This window comes from Mauremys reevesii, linkage group 2 (genome assembly GCF_016161935.1).
Source record: "Mauremys reevesii isolate NIE-2019 linkage group 2, ASM1616193v1, whole genome shotgun sequence".
Classification (NCBI taxonomy): domain Eukaryota; kingdom Metazoa; phylum Chordata; order Testudines; family Geoemydidae; genus Mauremys; species Mauremys reevesii.
Window position 1 is genome coordinate 282,775,926 of NC_052624.1, and position 17,949 is coordinate 282,793,874.

Here is a 17,949-nt window from a genome sequence, read left to right on the forward strand (position 1 = left end):
CTCCAGCAGCTCAGCATTGCTCCAAGCAGGGGATCCTTTGCTCTGTAAACAGGAAGGGGAGTTTCAAAGTTCCCGGAGCTTTACAGGGGGAGGGGTGGATGTCTGTTTACCTGGCAGCAGAGCTGCTGGCTCCGGAGGCTAAAAGCTGTGTAAACAGGAAGAGCGTGTCTTCACTTGCACATCACCACAAAAGCATCTCGTGGAAGTGGTTTTCTTTTTGCGGTGAAACTTCTGACTTTCACCGCAAAAAGTCATTGGCAAGTGTAGACGGTCCCACGGTTTCTGCACCAAAAAGAGACTTTTTTTCTGCTTTAAATGGCAAGCGTAGACATGCCTGGATTCTTGTAACTACATTAAGGGCTTGGCTACACTTGCAAATTTGCAGCGCTGCTGCAGCAGGGAAAAACACCACTGCCTCTGCTGCGCTGCAAGCGCAACGCTACGCCAGTGTGTGCAGCGCTGGCCCCAGCGCGCGGCTCGCAGCGCTGTGCGCGCTGTGCCCACAGGAGCTGGGACAGCTGGGAGAGGTTTTCTGGCTCGCTTGCTGCGCTGCGCTGACTACTAAGCTTTCAAGCGGCGCGCGGCCGCGCTGCGCGCGCGCTTTGAGCGGCTAAGCCAAAGCGTAGATTTGTAGCTTTTCACCTCATTTTCTATCTCTGGCCATGCCACCCGGAACATGCCTGCTTTCAGAAGCTAAGTAGGGTGGGGGCTGCTTAGGGCTTGGATGGCAGACCATGTTTCCGTACTGATCTCTGGTGAGAGTTTATAGCTAAAGCTCACAGCTGATCATCTGTGCTGAAGCCCTTAGCTGTGATCCAGCCACTGATTAGGGGGGCCTAGAAATACCTTTGTATGCCCATTTCCAATGCATGGAGAAAACACCATGCAGGAGACCAAGAGAGGAGAGGACTCTTATCTGAGCAGAAGGACTGTCTGATACTTCTCTGGTTAACGTCAGGTCTCATTTAGCATGTTTCTCGCCCTTTGTTTCGTTGCAAAGAAAGCCTTGCCAATGGAAAACATCTCCAGGCTCTCCATACCTTTGGTAAATCAAAACAGAGCAAAAGCACTGGTCCTTTCTAGGCGGCATCCATGGCAAATATCAAACTACAATGGTTTTGGCTGTGGTCCTGTCCTATAAAGATAGTGTGTATATATATATACACACACACACATACAGAAAAGTGTTTCCCCCCCCCCAAATAATTCAACAGCTGCTGAAGGGATTTTGTCCAAACTTTGCAAAAAAGTGATCTTCCAGCAGGCAGCCAGCCAGCATGGGAAATTTCAGTCCCCAAAATGAAAATTTTGGCAAATTATGAGCATGTGCAAACAGCGTATTGGAACAGAAACTCTTGTGATCTTATTTAAGGACCTGCAACGACTGTTAAATCATGTGGCCACCAATGAAATGCAGCCACTTCTGCGGTGGAAGGCAGGAACCAACCAGTTCAAAGTACTCTCCAAAGAGAGGAAATTCTGGTTAAAGATTTTCTTCCTCTATTATGAAAAGTGTGCTAAAATCTCTAATGTTCATACAGAGCAGACCTGACCTGCTTTTTAAGGTCTCATCCAAACTACTGCCACTCAGTAAAGTGCATAGGACTGTGTAGTGGGGTAGATTGGCCGCCCGGAGAGGAAGGAGCCCCTCACTGAACCCTGGTGGGCAGAGCCACGCCACACTCAACCGTTCGGCTGGAAGTCAGTGGGCGGGACTGGAAGTATAAAAGGCGGGCCGGAGAACTCATTTGGGAGGCAGCTGTCGGAGGAGCTAGACATCTCCTGTGAGCTCCCGAGCAGGGAGGCTGCTGCAGACCCCGAGGGAGACGAGGACTGGTCAGGGTCACTTACAGACCCGAGCACGGAGGAGCTGCAAGTGCTGACAGAGGCCTTCTTCCCCGACGACCAGGATGACCCTCTCCAGATCCAGGCACCCCTGGAGGGAGCGCTGGGAAGTGGCCCAAGAGGAGCGTCAGGAAAATAACCCTAAAGGGGGAAGGTGACAGCAGGAGGCTGAGTCTCACGTCCCTGGTGTTGTTCGGGAATTAGCTGAAGCTGGTGGAGATGGTGATGACTCTCTGACTGATCAGACAGGAGGCCATTCAGGATCAGGATGACTAAGTGTCTTGGTGGGTCCTGGAGCATCATGAGATGGTGGGGGTGGCTGCCTTGAAGGTGAAGTTCATTCTTTCTAGTCCACTCTTTTAAAAGAGAACTGGATAAATTCATGGAGGTTAAGTCCATTAATGGCTATTAGCCAGGAAGGGTACGGAATGGTGTCCCCAGACTCTGTCAGAGGGTGGAGCTGGATGGCAGGAGAGAGATCACTTGATCATTACCTGTTAGGTTCACTCCCTCTGGGGCACCAGGCATTGGCCACTGTTGGTAGACAGATACTGGGCTAGATGGACCTTTGGTCTGACCCAGTATGGCCGTTCTTATGTTCACCCATCCCCCTCTTCTCGGTAGTGACTCCACCCCCCAACTTATAACTCAAAACGATCCAATTTGTACCAGTCTTTACTGACTTTCCTAAACAATTTTACATAACCGGTACAGCCGCACTTGTGTTACCTTGAACAACTTAAAGAACAGGCCTCTGCTCAACCAGTATCATCATCTGTATGGGGAAACTGAGGCACAAAGAGGTTAAATTACTTGCCTAAGGTCACACAGGGAGTCTGGGGCAGAGCCAGGAACTGAACCCAGATCTTCCGAGCCCCACACCAGTGCTTTAACCACAACATTATCCTTACTCCTCCCATCTGAGCCTCCACCCTGGAAACCCTCTGCCTTATACCATTGTTTCCAAGGAGTCAGGCAAGCCAGGGTGAGTTAGAATTTCCAGGCAACTATCTTCATTAAGCTGGAGTTAAGGTTGAAAGTGCATCTCAGTAACTTAAGGGTTAAAAACATGGTTACAATTTTGTAGTTATTTTAAAAAACCCAAATATTAGGAACTCCATTTATATTAAATTAAACAGAAACCTAAGCAAGCCATTCAGCCAGTTTGAAGCTGGACAGCCTTGTTTCTGTAAGCTTTGTCCCTCTCTAGTACTGATATAAAATCCCATGTCCTTTTTGTCCAGTATCATCATGGATGCACAGAAGAAGCTGTTTGCAAAGTGTCCTGTTCTGTCCCCACCAGCATGACCTGAGACACCGCGTTTGCGAGTTCACACCAGTATCATTCTGTAAAATGGCATCTTCCATGTGACAAGACCTTGCATGCACCGTGTGTGAAGTCACCCCAATGGAGGCGGGGTGGCGCACCCTGCAAAATGATGTCCTCCATGCAGCATGACCTTGCATGCTCTGTGCATGTGAGGTCACAGCAGCAGGACAGAGTCACACCAGTGGGGGTGGGCCCATGCAACCAAGGGCCTGTATTCTGGGGGTGCCTCAGTGGCCAACTTCCAGAAACCCCAAAGTCTGAAATGACAGCAGCCTCCATTTATCCCTTCTTTGTTCCCTTCCTACCCAGGGCTCAATCCTGAAGACCCTGAATCATTCGAGGAAGGATCAGGCCCGTTACATTGTAAGATGCAAGGGGAATTGGATCAAAGGGTGTCATGGGGTTAGCTGCTCTTTATGGGGAGCCAGGGCCCAGTCTGCCCCTGACTGCCTGATGAAGGCCCCGGGTGGCTGATTAATAAAGGTTACCCATGCGCAGTTAGAGGGCAGCACCAAAGGGAGATGGGAGGCTCGTGTGGAGCGGAGGGCAGCTTGCAGGAGAAACCTGATCCAGAGGGCTGAGCAGGGCTCTCTGGGGAACCCATCAGGAAAGCGAGCCTCTCAGAGGAGCTCATGGAGAAGGGCACCTCCTAGATAGAGGACTGCAGTCTGCAGGCACCCAAAGGGACCTGGTCTCAGCCCGTGGTCACCCAGACGCTGGCTAGAAGCCCGGCCTCACCTGGATCACCTGCTTTCCCTGGAGAAGGGTCACAGCGGACAGACAACCCCGACCACCTGGCTCCACAGGAGGACGTTACTCCAGCAGGGGCAAGAGGCACAACCCCGGGCAGAGAGTGGCACCAAGGGAACCCCGGGGGAAGAGCCTGGGTAGAGGGGAACATGGGACTCAGGTGGGGGACATGGGCTAAGATGAACTCGTCACCTGCCATGTGAGTGGGGTGAATATTTTGTTGATTTTCTGCCTGGGTTTTTCTGTTAATAAATGACACCCTCCACCAGGGGGTGCTCGTTAGCATTTAACAGGCTGTTTGGACTTGCCACTACCCTGGGTGAGGGGAAAACAAAGTAAGGGCTGGCCTGCAACACCACACCTGCCCACATGGGGGCGCTCTGCAATGACGACAAGGGGTTAAAGGAGTTTGCTCATTAAGGCTGTTCTTAAATATAGCCGCAGGGTTTTCCGTCACCACTCACTGACGATGGCAGGCAGGAATTGGAGAGATGCTAATATCTAACGTACAGCAGCACTATGATCCCGCAGCAGTTTTGCTCCCATAGTGTTTGCTCCAGTCCCATCGACACATCTATGGTAGACCAGACTCATACTTCATCCTGTCCAGCCTCAGTCATATGGACTGAATCCGAAAGGGCTTTTAGGGAGTACAGCGATACAAGGCGGCATCTGGTCTGTGGGGACAAGTCACAGCTACCACAGCTGGGAAGAGCAGGGGAATAATCAACTCAAGTGTTCGTTCCTCAGGGCCTGTACTGGATGGGGAGATGGGGGCAGGCATGGGAGGTAAAGGTCTGTGTTAGGAAGAAAAGTGACAAGCGAGACGGCGCTGATGAGAAGCACAGAGCAGCTGTCCCAAGGAGCAGTTGTGCTGCACCCATGAGTTGAGATCTTTTTGCTAACAGGCACCTCACACACCCTGCTTTTCCAGCAAGCAAACAGACACACAATACATCTGGGCTCAGGCAAGAACAGGAATGTGTTTATTCAGGTGTGATGCTCACATGCCTCACACTGCATTCGTTTTACATAAGAAAAGTCAGCCAAGAAGCAGAATTAAAAAAAATGTAAAAAAACCAGAATCCAACCAGGGGTGAATGTATCTGAGGTTTGGTTTTGGATCATGCCTTCCCAGCAGTCAGTCTGGCGCTGATCCCTAGCGTGACGTGGATGGGAAATGTCTCTGCAGTAGCAAGAGGCAGGGGTGTTTAAGTATTCTGCTTTGGAGGTGGTTTGGGATAAACATTTCCTGGTGAGCCCTGACCGTTTTTTTAATCAGCCCCATCAACTGGGACTATGGGTATAAAAGCCGATGCCCTGCCAACATTATCCAACATTTCCTGATGGGTTAAGAGTGCAAGTGGGGCTGCACTGTTCAGTTGAGCTTCCCAGGCCTCCTGTGCCCAAAACCATGGGAGCAGCAATCCAGATCTGCTGAGAGGCACAGAGGGGCACCCAGTGACAGCAGGGGGATTTCCTTGTGAATGGCAAGAGGGCAGGTATTGTCTAATGGGATCTTAGAGAGAGTTTGGAAGAAAGGGCACCATCGGTAACCCCAGTATAGCTTTGCACAGAGGGGAGGTTGGTGTCTTGTTGGAGAAGCCTGAGCAGGTTCTTCAGGGCATCAAGTTCTTTTGTCCTGGCCCGATCACAGTCCAGCCCTGATACAGACGAAGCTGGCCAAGATCGCCATGGCCAGCACGGAGTAGCTGACTTTGACACTGGTGGCCCCGCTGATGTTGCACAAGAAAGAACTGCAGCAGGAAACAGAGGCAGCTAGTATCCCAATGTTGATCCCAACACTGGGGCAAATTGAAGAACACCCCTTGGAGATGCTTTGCCCGGAATGTCCGCCTGAATCAGAAAAAGAAATAAGAGAAAGAGTTTCAAGATTAAAAGTTTCCCAGAGTTCGGAGAGGAGCTCCTTAGCTCTGCAAAGGAGATCACTGTACTGATGTAGCTAAGCAATCCTGAGGTGAGGAGGCCATTTCTCAGCAGTTAATGGCCTCAGAGCCTTAGCTCTGCCAGTCAATGCCCAGCGATTTAAGTCACTACTGCTATTATATACCCTGAAAACAGCACTAGTCTCTTCCTAGCAGTTACAGACCCATTTGTAACCATCTGGGAACATCCCCTTCAGATTCCTGGCCAGGACGTGGGAACAGCCAAAGAACCCTGAGAATCCATTCCAGATTGTCACACTCTGCCCACTGCATGCTGGGACAGGGCTTTGGGAGTTCAGTGAGGGCTGCGGGGATGCAGCACAGAGGTGACTGGGTCCTGTCTCCTGCTCTTGAGCCCCAGAGCTTTAAAGAGCTCATAGTAGTTAGGTCACAGTACAGCTCATTAAGCAGCAGACACCAATATACTCAAAAAGGCTTCAACCCGGCCTCCTCCTGTGCATGCACAACCAGCCAGGCACTGGGATTGGCGCGTGCAAATTCTCTCACTTGCACATGCCAATAATGGAACCTTGCACTAGCCCATGAGATCAGGGCCGTCCTTACCCATACGCAAAGTACACAGCTGCGTAGGGCACCAGGAAATTTGGGGCACTACTTTTGTTAACTGAACCACATCGCAAGTAATATCAGTGCGCCTCCCCGTGAACCGGCTACTTACAGTCCGCTCAAAATGCAGAAGTTGGCAATGGCATTTACACTTGCAGTATAATTGCTGCTGGGTGCAATCGGGCACATGCAGGAGACGTCCTTTCCCCTGCGGTCCATGGACAAAGGCAGCCATCTTTTCCAACAAACCGGAGGGAAAGGGGCGTGGCCTTGATGCAACAAGAATGCAGCGGAGCAGAGGAGGCTGCTTCCCTGAGAACCACTACTGAGAAGCAGAGGATCCACTGAGCCCTTTCTAACTGCCCCCTCGCTGCGTTCAAGGCTGGCAGCCACTCAGGCAGGCAGCCTCCTTCCCTTTCACGTCCAGGGCAGCGCCGCTGAGGAGCGGGTGGGAACTCAGTCCCAGCCCTTGCTCACCTCAGCAGTAGCTGCACCCACTGCTGGGGAGCGGCTGCTGGACTGGGCTATAAAGAGCCTCATTTCAGGACTTCAGCCAATGCTGGAGGGGTAAATATGGAGCCCCCCCAGGAAGCCTGACATTGCCTTCAGTGCCCTCCTCTAAGTCACTCACTCAGCTGCAAACCTCACTAATGAGCATAGGGGCTCCAGCTCCCACCCCCTTAGTGCGTCCGAGCAAACTTCTCCTGCCATTCGGTTTCAAGGAGTGATTCCCCAATTCCACATCAGCAATGTCCCACCCTTCCAGCAGATGGAGGAAAGAAAAACCACTGATCTGGAACGGGAGCAGCACATTGTCTGGGAAAGCGCTAGGGAAAGACAATAGACAGAACATGCCCAAACTTACCAATTCCTGCACCAAGATACGTGGTCACACAGTAGTTTGCATCACTGGGACATGTAGCTGGTAAAAGACAAGCCCAGTTGGAGGATGCTTCGTTACAGGTGAAGCACACCAGCGAGTGAGCTGCAAAAGGAAAACACACCCCATGTTACAGGCTTGAAGGAATATGTTATTTGTTCCTGGTCTACAGTCCCTGTCCCTGTCGCCTGCTGCTAATGAGCATCAAAATGGACCATATCCTGATGTTCTCAGCCGCTATTTCAGGCCAAACTCTCATTGAAACCAGTGTAGTTTTTCCTCTGCATCGATTAAGGATTCAGGATTAGACCCAAACACAGAGAGGGGAATTTTCAAAGGCAGAAATGGCAGCTGGGCACCCAACTGCTATTTATGCCTCTGAAAAGTTCCCCCAACGCCCTCTGTGATACCAATTTGTAAATACTTTCTCAGCACGTTCCTTTCCAAAGCCATAATGTTACAGACAGGATAATAAGGAAAAATCAGCATGGACTTCTCAAGAACAAATCATGCCGAACCAACCTAATTTCCTTCTTTAACAAGGTCACCAGCTGAGTGGATAAGGGGAAAGCAGTACGCATAATATATCTTGATTTTGACACAGTCCTATATGACATTCTCATAATGAAAGTAAAGAAAGGTGCTATAAGGTGAGTGCACAACTGGTTATCAATGGTTCACTGTCAAACTGGGAAGGCAAATTTTGTGGGGTACCACAGAGGCCAGTACTGGGTCCAGTATTGTCCAATATTCATTAATGATTTGGGTAATGGAGTGGAGAGTATGCTTATTGCATTTCCAGACGACGCGAAGCTGGGAGGGGTTGCAAGCACATTGGAGAGCAGGATTAGAATTCAAAACAACCTTGCCAAATTCGAGAATTGGTCTGGCATCCACAAAGTGAAATTCAATGAGCTTAAGTGCAACGTACTACAGTGCTGAAGGAAAAATCAAATGCACAGAAACACAATGGGGAACAACTGGCTAGGTGGAAGCACTGCTGAAAAGGAGCTGGGGGTTATAGTGGATCACAAATTGAAGAGTCAACAATGTGACTCAGTTCCAAAAAAGGCTGACATCATTCTGGGGTGGATTAGCAGGAGTGTTGTATATAAGACAGAGGAGGTAATTGTCCTGTTGTACTTGGCACTGGTGAGGCCTCAGATGGTGTATTGTGTTCAATTCTGGGCACCAAACGACATGGACAAATTAGAGAGAGTCCAGAGGAGCGCAGCAAAAATCATAAAAGGCTTAGAAAACCTGCACTTTTGACAAACTGGGCATGTTTAGGCTTGAGAAAAGAAAACTGCGGGGGAGGGATCACAGTCTTCAAACATGTTAAGATCTGCTATAAAGAGGACAGTGATGAATTGTTCTCCATATCCGCTGAAGGTAGGACAGGAAGTAATGGGCTTAATCTACTGCAAGGGAGATTTAGGTTAGATATTAGGAAAATCTTTCTAACTACAAAGGTAGTTAAGCTCCGGAGCAGGCTTCCAAGGGAGGTGGTGGAATCCCAATTATTGGAGGTTTTTAAGAACAAGTTGGACAAACACCTATCAGGGATGGTCTAGATTTACCAGGTCCTGCCTCAGCGTAGGGGGCTGGACTTGATGACCTCTTGAGCTCTCATCCAGCCCGACATTTCTATGATTCTATGACACTGGCTAAGAGAGTGAGCCTGCCTCCCTCCCTCTGCGGGTTGGTCCAAGCAATTTCAACAACCTCCTTCTTATAGCTACAAGTGTTCTCCTTTAGTCTGAGTGATACAGGCCTGTAGTTTGGGGCTCAAGACCCTAGGTTCAGTCCCCTCTGATGACCATGTCTGTATTACATACAGAAGATGTGCCATCCCAGATCAGACCATATGTTCAAGTTGTTCAGCATCCTCCCTTCTGCAGTGATCATCGCCTGCTGCTTCATAGGAAGGCACAAAAATCCACAGTGCACCTGGGCTAATATGCATGGGGGAAACAACTCCTTCCTGGCTAGAGATGGTCCAGTATTTTATAAGAACTAATTTGCAAAGAGACAGGTGCCAATGGATGGTGGGTGGCCATCGAGATATGAGCTCACACTGGCTCTGACAAACGAAGTGGGAATGACATGATGGGTTATTTATTGATGGGTATCACATGGAAGACCAGAGAATTCATTCTGACTTGCCAAAGAAGCTTGGTTATTATTATTACAATGCCATAAACATGCTAGATGCTTTATAGAAACAAACAGAGAAGCACGGTGCATTTCCTAGAGAGTTTATAGTGCAAATTGGACAGGAAGTGATGCGTGAGGGTGACAAAGAGAAGGAGGGGATGGGTTAAGGAAGAACAAGCTCTGAAGCATTAAGTTCATCCCAGGGCTTGATTTTGCCACCTTTATGTAACAATCCCTCCACCTCCATGGGTCACCAGCAGTTTGAAGCCAGGCCTTTCAGCAGCACAACACAGACCTTGACCACTGGCAGGGAAGGAGTAACTCCGACTAGAAGCAGTAGTGGGCTGTTATCCTCTGCGGCCTAGACACCAGAAGAGGATGCAACACGGATTTTACAAGCACATGCTCCACTTGTACTGGGGAGTGCCTTACTCACACAGCTCCAGTGGGGCCAGGCGGGGAGTCAAGTGCTCTTTCAACTGCTCATCGTTTTTTAAAGTTGACAGCTAACCTAGCAAAGGTGGGGAGCAGAGACCCTCTTCTCCAGCTCTCCCAGCACAACCACCTAGCAGTGGGCAGGGCACACTCTGATCTTGGCCTTGGCTATAATGTCCACTAATACCCCACAGTTCCAGTAAGAGTGGGGGCACGATTAGGCCACTGGCCTCTCCCTCACCAATCACCCTGATCTAGCCCATTGGGTCCCAAACTTTAACAACCCGTGAACCCCTTTCACTAAAATGTCAAGTCTCGCCAACCCCCTTCTAACAATGAATATTTGCAGGGATTTTCTCCTTTACCTGAGTAGAAATTATAAAAGCAGTGATCCTGGAAATATAAAATGTGTTTTTACGACATGCTTATTACACGCTATTTATTATTATTGATCATTACAGTATTTTTATTACATTATGAAAACGGCAACACTCTTCCAAGATCTCGCTTTCGGACCTTGTATCACTTTGAACAAGCCTTTTATAAGACAAGGCTCCTACGTTTCATCAAGGAGTATCAGATATGAAACAGCAGGAAGGTATTTAAGAAGCCAACTCAAAAGAGTTCCTCCTACACAAGCATTCAGATCTTGAGCAGTCCAGGCAAACAACGCACGTTACAACAAAGCTTAAACTTGTTCTTCATAATAATTTTAAAACAATACTAGCTGCCTATTTAATTTAAAAAACAGGAAGAAATATCCACCTCCCTTTCCGTTTCTTATAAGGAGTCCTGAAGTTGAAATCCCCTCAGTGTGATAGAGATGCTTGCTTTGATCTGCCTAGCTTTTGGAAGTCCAGGGGTTCCAGGCTAGTGGCCCCGTGCTGCCCGGGGTCCCTAGGGACAGCTCTGTCCACCATTAGGGAAATTTCCCCTCCCCCTCTGAGAAGTCTCTGTAACATTTTGCAAACCCCAGTTTGGGAACTACTGATCTAGCCCTACCCCCAAGTGGCTCCAGGACCCTCCAGGAAGCCAGCACCTTCTCTTCTAGTTCTCCTCCACCTGATGAAAAGACGAGCAAGATTTTGAAATGCTCCTCAGTAAAGTGAGCAAAGGCAGGAAAGCTGGGCTCTGATTAGTGGCTGAACACAGGCGCGGGTGTTTCTTGATGGTTCCGTAGTTTTTTTAATACAGACATTGTGATTATTGGCTTATTGGCCCAGCTGCACTCAAACGGCTACGTGCACTTTGGAGGTCACTGTTTATTATTACTGAGCACCCAGAGTGTAAGATCTTTGAGCTGTGTTTATACAGCACCTAGCGTAACGCAGTCTGGTTCAGGACTAGGGCTCCTAAGAGTCCAGGGTCGAAGCAGAACAATCAACAGATGCTTTATTAAGAGAGACTAATTGAACTACATGAGTTGGAGGTCTGGAGAATGCAGCTAGAACAAGCCGAGACCAGTTTTCAAAAAGCTCCACCCCCATCACTTCCTAGCAAGAATATATAGTTACAAGCAGTGCATCATCAGCAAAAAATGTCACTGCCTGATCCTGAAGGAAGGGGCTGGTTTTATAGCAAGTCTGCAGAGCAGTTTAAACAGCAGCTACCTGGCAGGATTACAGAGCCACAGGTCTGATTCAGATCCCACGGAAGCCAGAGGAAAGCCTCCCATTGACACAGCCTCAGACAGCACAGTCCTCCGAGGAGCCCAGGAATCAGTGGATTAATTTGATGGTTCAATTCTGAGTCAGTACAAATGGCATCGCAGAGATTCCACATTGATTGTCCCTCAGTGACTCTAAGGCAGATGATCTTAGCTCCGTTTGCATTTTTAACCATCGGTGCCACAAATTTAACCTGGATCACTCCTGTTTATTCATCACCACTAATCTAGCTCAGGTTCTGATACAGCCCCCCACTACCATAGCATCTGAGCACCTCAGAATCTTTAATGTATTTACCCTCACAGAGACAAAACGAGGCTAAGTAACTTGCCCAAGGGCATGCAGGAAGTTTGTAGCAGAACAGGAATTTAAACCTAAGTCTCCCAAGTCCTACTCTAGGGCCCGATCAACCAGACCACCCTTCCTCTCACTAATAACCATTTTATGATCATACACAAACAATTCTGAGGATGTGTGAGCCACGATAAAATCCAGTTCCACTCCCTCTCCCAGAGCTACCCTGGCAAACACGGTTAAAGAGGAGTGAAAATGATTTTTTTTTTTCATAATTCCAAATACTCATGTTGAGTAGCTAGGTACAATTTACAATACTGTTGTATTTCTGCCCATAGCAATTACTGATCTCTATGTTTCTGATATATTTATAGGTGCATTTTTTAAATGTCCTTTGATTTGAAACTGTCCAATTGCTCTGTGGCTAATCTGTGTTCCTAGCACAGTAACCCTAACCCAGCCCCCATCAAATTGTGTGTTCAACTCCCTTATTACACTGTGTCTTACTTTAGATTGTAAACTCTCCAGGGCAGAGACTGCTTTTTAATGTGTTTGTAAGCCGGCAAAACGGGCCCTGAATCATAACTGTGGCTTCTGCCTCCTCCTGTAATAGGTACAATAAACAATGTCTGTACTAGATTCACAGATTCAACATCCAGGCTGACCTACTATAAAACACAGGCCAGAGAACTGCCCCCAAAATAATTCCTAAAGCAGAGCTTTTAGAAAAACATCCTATTTTGATTTAAAATTTGCCAGTGATGGAGACTCCACGATAACCCTTGGTAAATTATTCCAGTGGTTAATGAGCCTCACACTGTTACAAATTTATGTTTTATTTCCAGTCTGAATTTGTCCAGCTTCAACTTCCAGCCATTGGATATAGTTATTACTTTCTCTGCTAGATTGAAGAGCCCATTATTAAGTATTTGTTCTCTGCATAGGCACTTACAGACTGTGATCAAATCACCCCTTAACCTTCTCTTTGTTATGCTAAATAAATAGAGCTCCTTGAGTCTACTGCTATAAGAAAGGGCAGCTCCAGGCACCAGCACGCCAAGCGCGTGCTTGGGGCGGCAAGCCACGGGGGGCACTCTGCCGGTCGCTGCAAGGGCGGCAGGCAGGTTGCCTTCGGCGGCATGCCTGCGGAGGGTCCGCTGGTCCTGCGGCTTCGGTGGACCTCCCGCAGGCAAGCCGCCCAAGGCAGCCTGCCTGCCCTGCTTGGGGCGGCAAAATACCTAGAGCCGCCCCTGGCTATAAGCCATGTTTTCTAACCCTAAACATTCTAGTGGCTCTTCCCTGAATCTTTTCCAATTTACCAACATCTTTCTTGAATTGTGGACATCACAGCTGGACACAGGATTCCATCAGCGGTGGCACCAGTGCCAGATATAGAGGTAAAATAACCTCTGTACTCCTACTCAAAATTCCCGTTATACACCCAAGAATCACATTAGCCCTTTTGGCCGCAGTGTCACACTGGGAGCTCATGTTCAGCAGATTATCCACCACGGCCCCCCCAAAGTTTTTCAGAGTCACTGCTTCCCAGGGTAGAGTTCCCCCTCCTGTAAATATGGCCGACGTTCTTTGTCCCTCGATGTATACCTTTACATTTAGCCGTATTAAAACACATATTGTTTGTTTGTCCCCAGCTTACCAAGCGATCCAGATTGCTCTCTGTCAGTGACCTGAGCTCTTCATTATTCACCACGCCCCTAGTTTTTCTGTCACCTGTAAATTTATCAGTAATGATGTTGTTTTCTTCCAAGTCATTGATAAATATGTTAAATAGCGTAGGGCCAAGAACTGATCCCTGCATGACCACGCTGGAGATTCACCCACTCGTTGATGATTCCCCATTTACAATTACATTGTGACATCTAGCAGTTAGCCAGCTTTTAGGCCAGGTCTACACTACCGCTGATGTCGGCAAAATTTATGCTGCTCGGGGGTGTGAAAAAACACACCCTGTAGCGACATAAGTTATACCAACCTAACTGCTAGTGTGGACAGAGCTATGTCACTCACCCGCCAACACAGCTACAACCACTCACTGGGGGTGGTTTAATCCTGTCAAGGGGAGAGCTCTATCCGGTCGGCATAAGCAGCCACACCAGAGATCTTACAGAGGTGCAGCTGCATCGGTACAGCTCTGCCGCTGTAAGCGCGCTAGGGTAGACGTGGCCATAGTCAATGTGTGCCAGGCTAATGTTCTATCATTATAGTTTTACATCAAAATGTCACACGGCACCAAGTCAAATGCCAGTACTAACGAGTACATTACAGAGGAAAAACAGAAACAGCGGGCTCATGAAAAATGTCTAAAAATAGAAAATGTAATGAGGAATTATTTAAGGAGTCAGTGACTGAAACTACAGAACAAGGAACCTAAGCAATGCAAGAGCAAAAACCAATTGCCACCAATCTGATAATGGGACAATTTGCCAGGGGAAGAAGCTTTTGGTGCTCAGGCTACTAGAGATGCTGAAGAACTCGTGAGATACAACACAGCCCTTAGGAAATGCCTTAGATAAGACCTGTGGAATCTGACCTTGCAAAGAGCACAGCTCGGCCAAGGCTCTCAAACCCCGACCCAATGCCCAATGCACTCAGTGGAAAGACTCCCGCTGACATCACTGGGCTTTGCATCAAACCGTTACTGCCCACGCCAGCTCTGTCTGTGTTCTCCGCGCAGCCACTGCTCTCCTTCAACCGCCCAGTACTTGGCACTTAAACTCCATGTTATGTCTTCAAGGCAGGTTAGTGAGTAGCCAGCTAAAGCACAGGAAGTTCCTCAAGAGAAGTTCCTTGCATGGCAAAAGGAATATTCCTGTTGTTCTGGGGACAAAGCTACCTGCAATAACCCCATTTGCCTGGCAACGGGTGTTTACTGTCCAGGCACAGGGGCCAGCAGATTTCTCCCACGCCCTGGGCTAGATTTGATCACATACAGACTGAGACTGGGAAAATAACACATTCTCTGTGTCCACTTGGTTGATATCACAATGGGCTTAGACACTGCGGTGTGGGATCCAGAGTGAGTGTCTAGCAGGGGCTGCTAAGATCATCTTAAGAGCAGCAAGAAACCAGCTAGTTGTTTCTCAATATGGACCCCATGGAACTGGAAGTGTCCTTGATTTCTGAGCCAGAAACCCAGGCGGCTGGAGCTGGTCAGTTTCCTTGGGCTCAGGCTGTAGTTTATCCTGACACCTGGTGCAGGTCTTGGGGTGACATGTTAATGTGAGTAAACAGTAAGAGAGGGGGTTAATGCATTTGTATAGATGATAAAAAAAGCAGCATCTGGGAGACTATAAATGGGGAAATCTTCAAACAAGTGAACATTCATTGGTTAATAACCGAGCCTGTTCTTCCTAGGCTTAGTGGCAAATAAATAGATAAAAGCCTGTTCCACAAACACCTTTCATCCCTGGAGGTCTCCCATCCAATTATCAAACCGCCCCAGACCTCATTTTTAAAACCAGATGAGCTCAGGAAGAGTTGGAGGAGTAAAATTATTCTCCATTAAGAATCAACCAGTGGCTCTTCCAACCGGAACCTACTGCTCTGACCCCACTTCAATATTACTGGGATTCCACTACAACATTGTAAGAACGCCAGGCCTGAGTCTGATCTCACTTGTGCCGATGTTCCACTGCGCCGGCTTATCTGAATTCAGTGCAGTTACTCCTGATTTACTCCACTGTGTCTGGGATCATGATCTGACCCTTATGGTTTTAGCTGATTACAGTAGAAGAACTTGCAAAAGTTATGGTTGCAAGAATGCAATGTTGAGAAGCACCGATCGCCCTGAGTGAAAGAGCCTGGCTCCGAGGATAACCGTATAAAAGATTTCTTTAAGAGATGACTAGACAGGTCTCTAGAGCTAGTCGCCCCCTCCCCCCACCCCCTCTCCCTCTCCCTCTCCCTCTCTCTCTAGGCCTCTCAAGACACGCTGCTGTTGGAAGGAGCTCAGATCCACAGAGCTGTGCTCCGCCTTGCATCCAGAGCCAGACAGCAAATGTGAAAAATCGGGACAGGGGGTGGGGAGGTAATAGGAGCCTCTATAAGAAAAAGACCCCAACAATCGGGTCTGTCTCTATAAAATCGGGACATCTGATCACCCTATCCAGAGCACTGCATCCCCCTAAGCATCATGAAACGGAGATAACTTGCTGTGCCTGTGCCTGCACTGAGCTATTTTTATTACATCCACACAAGCTAGTGCTGGAAAGACAGCCAACGCACCAGCCATTGCTTCGCACTCCCAAGCGGCTGGCTGCAAAGGGAGCTTTGCAGAAGTGCCAGCTCCCACTGAAAGGTAGAATCTTTGCCAAGGGCGCTGCAAAAATCCCCCTCTGCCCCTGCCATTTCTAGCTGCTTCCCTGGCTCTCTCTCAGGCACAGAGGAATCATTAGCACCATCTTACCTTGCTCCACACACAGAACCGCCACCAGCAGGGTGAGAAGAAAAGCCTTCATCTTCGGCCTGCCGTCACAGCCTGGGCAGATCAGGCAGCTGCTTCTTGGGGGGCTGGTTATAAACGAGGATCTTGGTGCTTGTCTGTGCAGGCAGCTCCCGCGAAGACTGTGAGTTAGAGGGGCGGGGACAGGAGATTGATGGCTGGGCTGGGTGTGGAGGGGAGTTTGCTCACGTGGTTTTTTTGTTTTAGTTCAAGAGCAGCCAGAGGGAACAGGGGTCAGAGGCTTAACGGAATCCGGTGCTGTAGGAAACGTGCTTGTGTTAGGTTTCGTTTCCCCGCCGCAGCCTGGAGGGAGGAGGAAATCCAGGACTAGGGCATTCTGCACAGGGAGAGGGTTAATACACTGCCTAAGCCAGACACCAGGGTGGAAAATCCTACTTTATTGTCTAATCCGGTGATTCTTAACCTTTTCCATACTGGTTCCAACAGCAAAGAGGGTGGGGACCCTGCTCCCTGCCTTCTAGGTGCAGAAAGAGGGAGGGGGGTCACCAGTGGAGCCGGCCTGGACAGCGAAGCTGCATCCTGTGAAAAAGTTCCAGTTGGCGATAAATCTTTCTGTCCCAAAACCGGATGAAAAGTTAAAACCCCCTGGGGGTGGCGGGGAGGGGATTGGAAAGTCAAACGTGTTTCAGACTTTTAAACATGGTTTTTAAAAAACAAAACAGGTTCCCAGAATGCCTGGCTCGCCCGCTCTTCAGCACCCTGATCTCCCAGCAGCCCAGGCCACCTGCCTCCCAGCCTGGCTGCCCTGGCTCCTGGATGCCTCCAGCTGCCTGACTCCCCATCGGCCCAGCTGGGTATGCAGCCCAAGACACCAAGGAGCGGGGCAGCCCCATAGAGGGGGAGGCAGGCAGGCAGCACTGGGAATGGGGGAGCTCAGGGAGTGGGGCAGCCCCATAGAGGGGGAGGCAGGCAGGCAGCACTGGGAATGGGGGAGCTCAAGGAGCGGGGCAGCCCCATAGAGGGGGAGGCAGGCAGGCAGCACTGGGAATGGGGGAGCTCAGGGAGTGGGGCAGCCCCATAGAGGGGGAGGCAGGCAGGCAGCACTGGGAATGGGGGAGCTCAGGGAGTGGGGCAGCCCCATAGAGGGGGAGGCAGGCAGGCAGCACTGGGAATGGGGGAGCTCAGGGAGTGGGGCAGCCCCATAGAGGGGGAGGCAGGCAGGCAGCACTGGGAATGGGGGAGCTCAGGGAGTGGGGCAGCCCCATAGAGGGGGAGGCAGGCAGGCAGCACTGGGAATGGGGGAGCTCAAGGAGTGGGGCAGCCTGCCAGGCAGGTGGATGGGAAGACAGGCAGCAAATGGTTCCAAGGAGCAGGGCAGGTGGGAGTTGTTGGGCAGACCAGGAAGCTGGCTGGCTGGGGTGTCAGCTGTGAGGAGGGTCAGGCAGCCTGGCAGTCTCCAGCCAGCTTCTATGGGGCTCCAGGGAGCAGGGCAGCCCACCAGGTAGGGAGTCAGGAGAACCAATGAGCCAGCCAGCTGACGGGGGGACGGGAGAGCAGGCAGCTTGGGGAGATGGCTGCCCGGGGATTTGAGGAATCCCAGTTCCCACACTTCCCTCCAGGCGTGCTGCTGATGAGCTGGCAGGAAGTCAGGCCAG

General features: G+C 49.6%; 1 protein-coding gene across 1 annotated transcript; it reads right to left on the minus strand.

Annotated features, from left to right (window-relative positions):
• Positions 1–4,889: 4,889 nt before the first annotated feature.
• Positions 4,890–16,480, minus strand: LOC120399291 (lymphocyte antigen 6E-like). Its single transcript, XM_039527416.1, has 3 exons — positions 16,298–16,480; positions 7,304–7,423; positions 4,890–5,782 (listed from the first exon to the last, which is right to left on the minus strand). The coding sequence occupies exons 1-3, from the start codon at positions 16,347–16,349 to the stop codon at positions 5,577–5,579; spliced, it is 378 nt and encodes a 125-aa protein (XP_039383350.1). The 5' UTR covers positions 16,350–16,480; the 3' UTR covers positions 4,890–5,576.
• Positions 16,481–17,949: the final 1,469 nt, after the last annotated feature.

Excerpts from the sequence above, each read along its gene's own strand:
- LOC120399291 (XM_039527416.1), bottom strand. The coding sequence starts at position 16,349 with ATGAAGGCTTTTCTTCTCACCCTGCTGGTGGCGGTTCTGTGTGTGGAG. Across the intron at positions 7,424-16,297 it reads GGTTCTGTGTGTGGAGCAAG|CTCACTCGCTGGTGTGCTTC; the intron begins GTAAGATGGTGC and ends TTCCTTTTGCAG. Across the intron at positions 5,783-7,303 it reads GTATCTTGGTGCAGGAATTG|GCGGACATTCCGGGCAAAGC; the intron begins GTAAGTTTGGGC and ends TTTCTGATTCAG.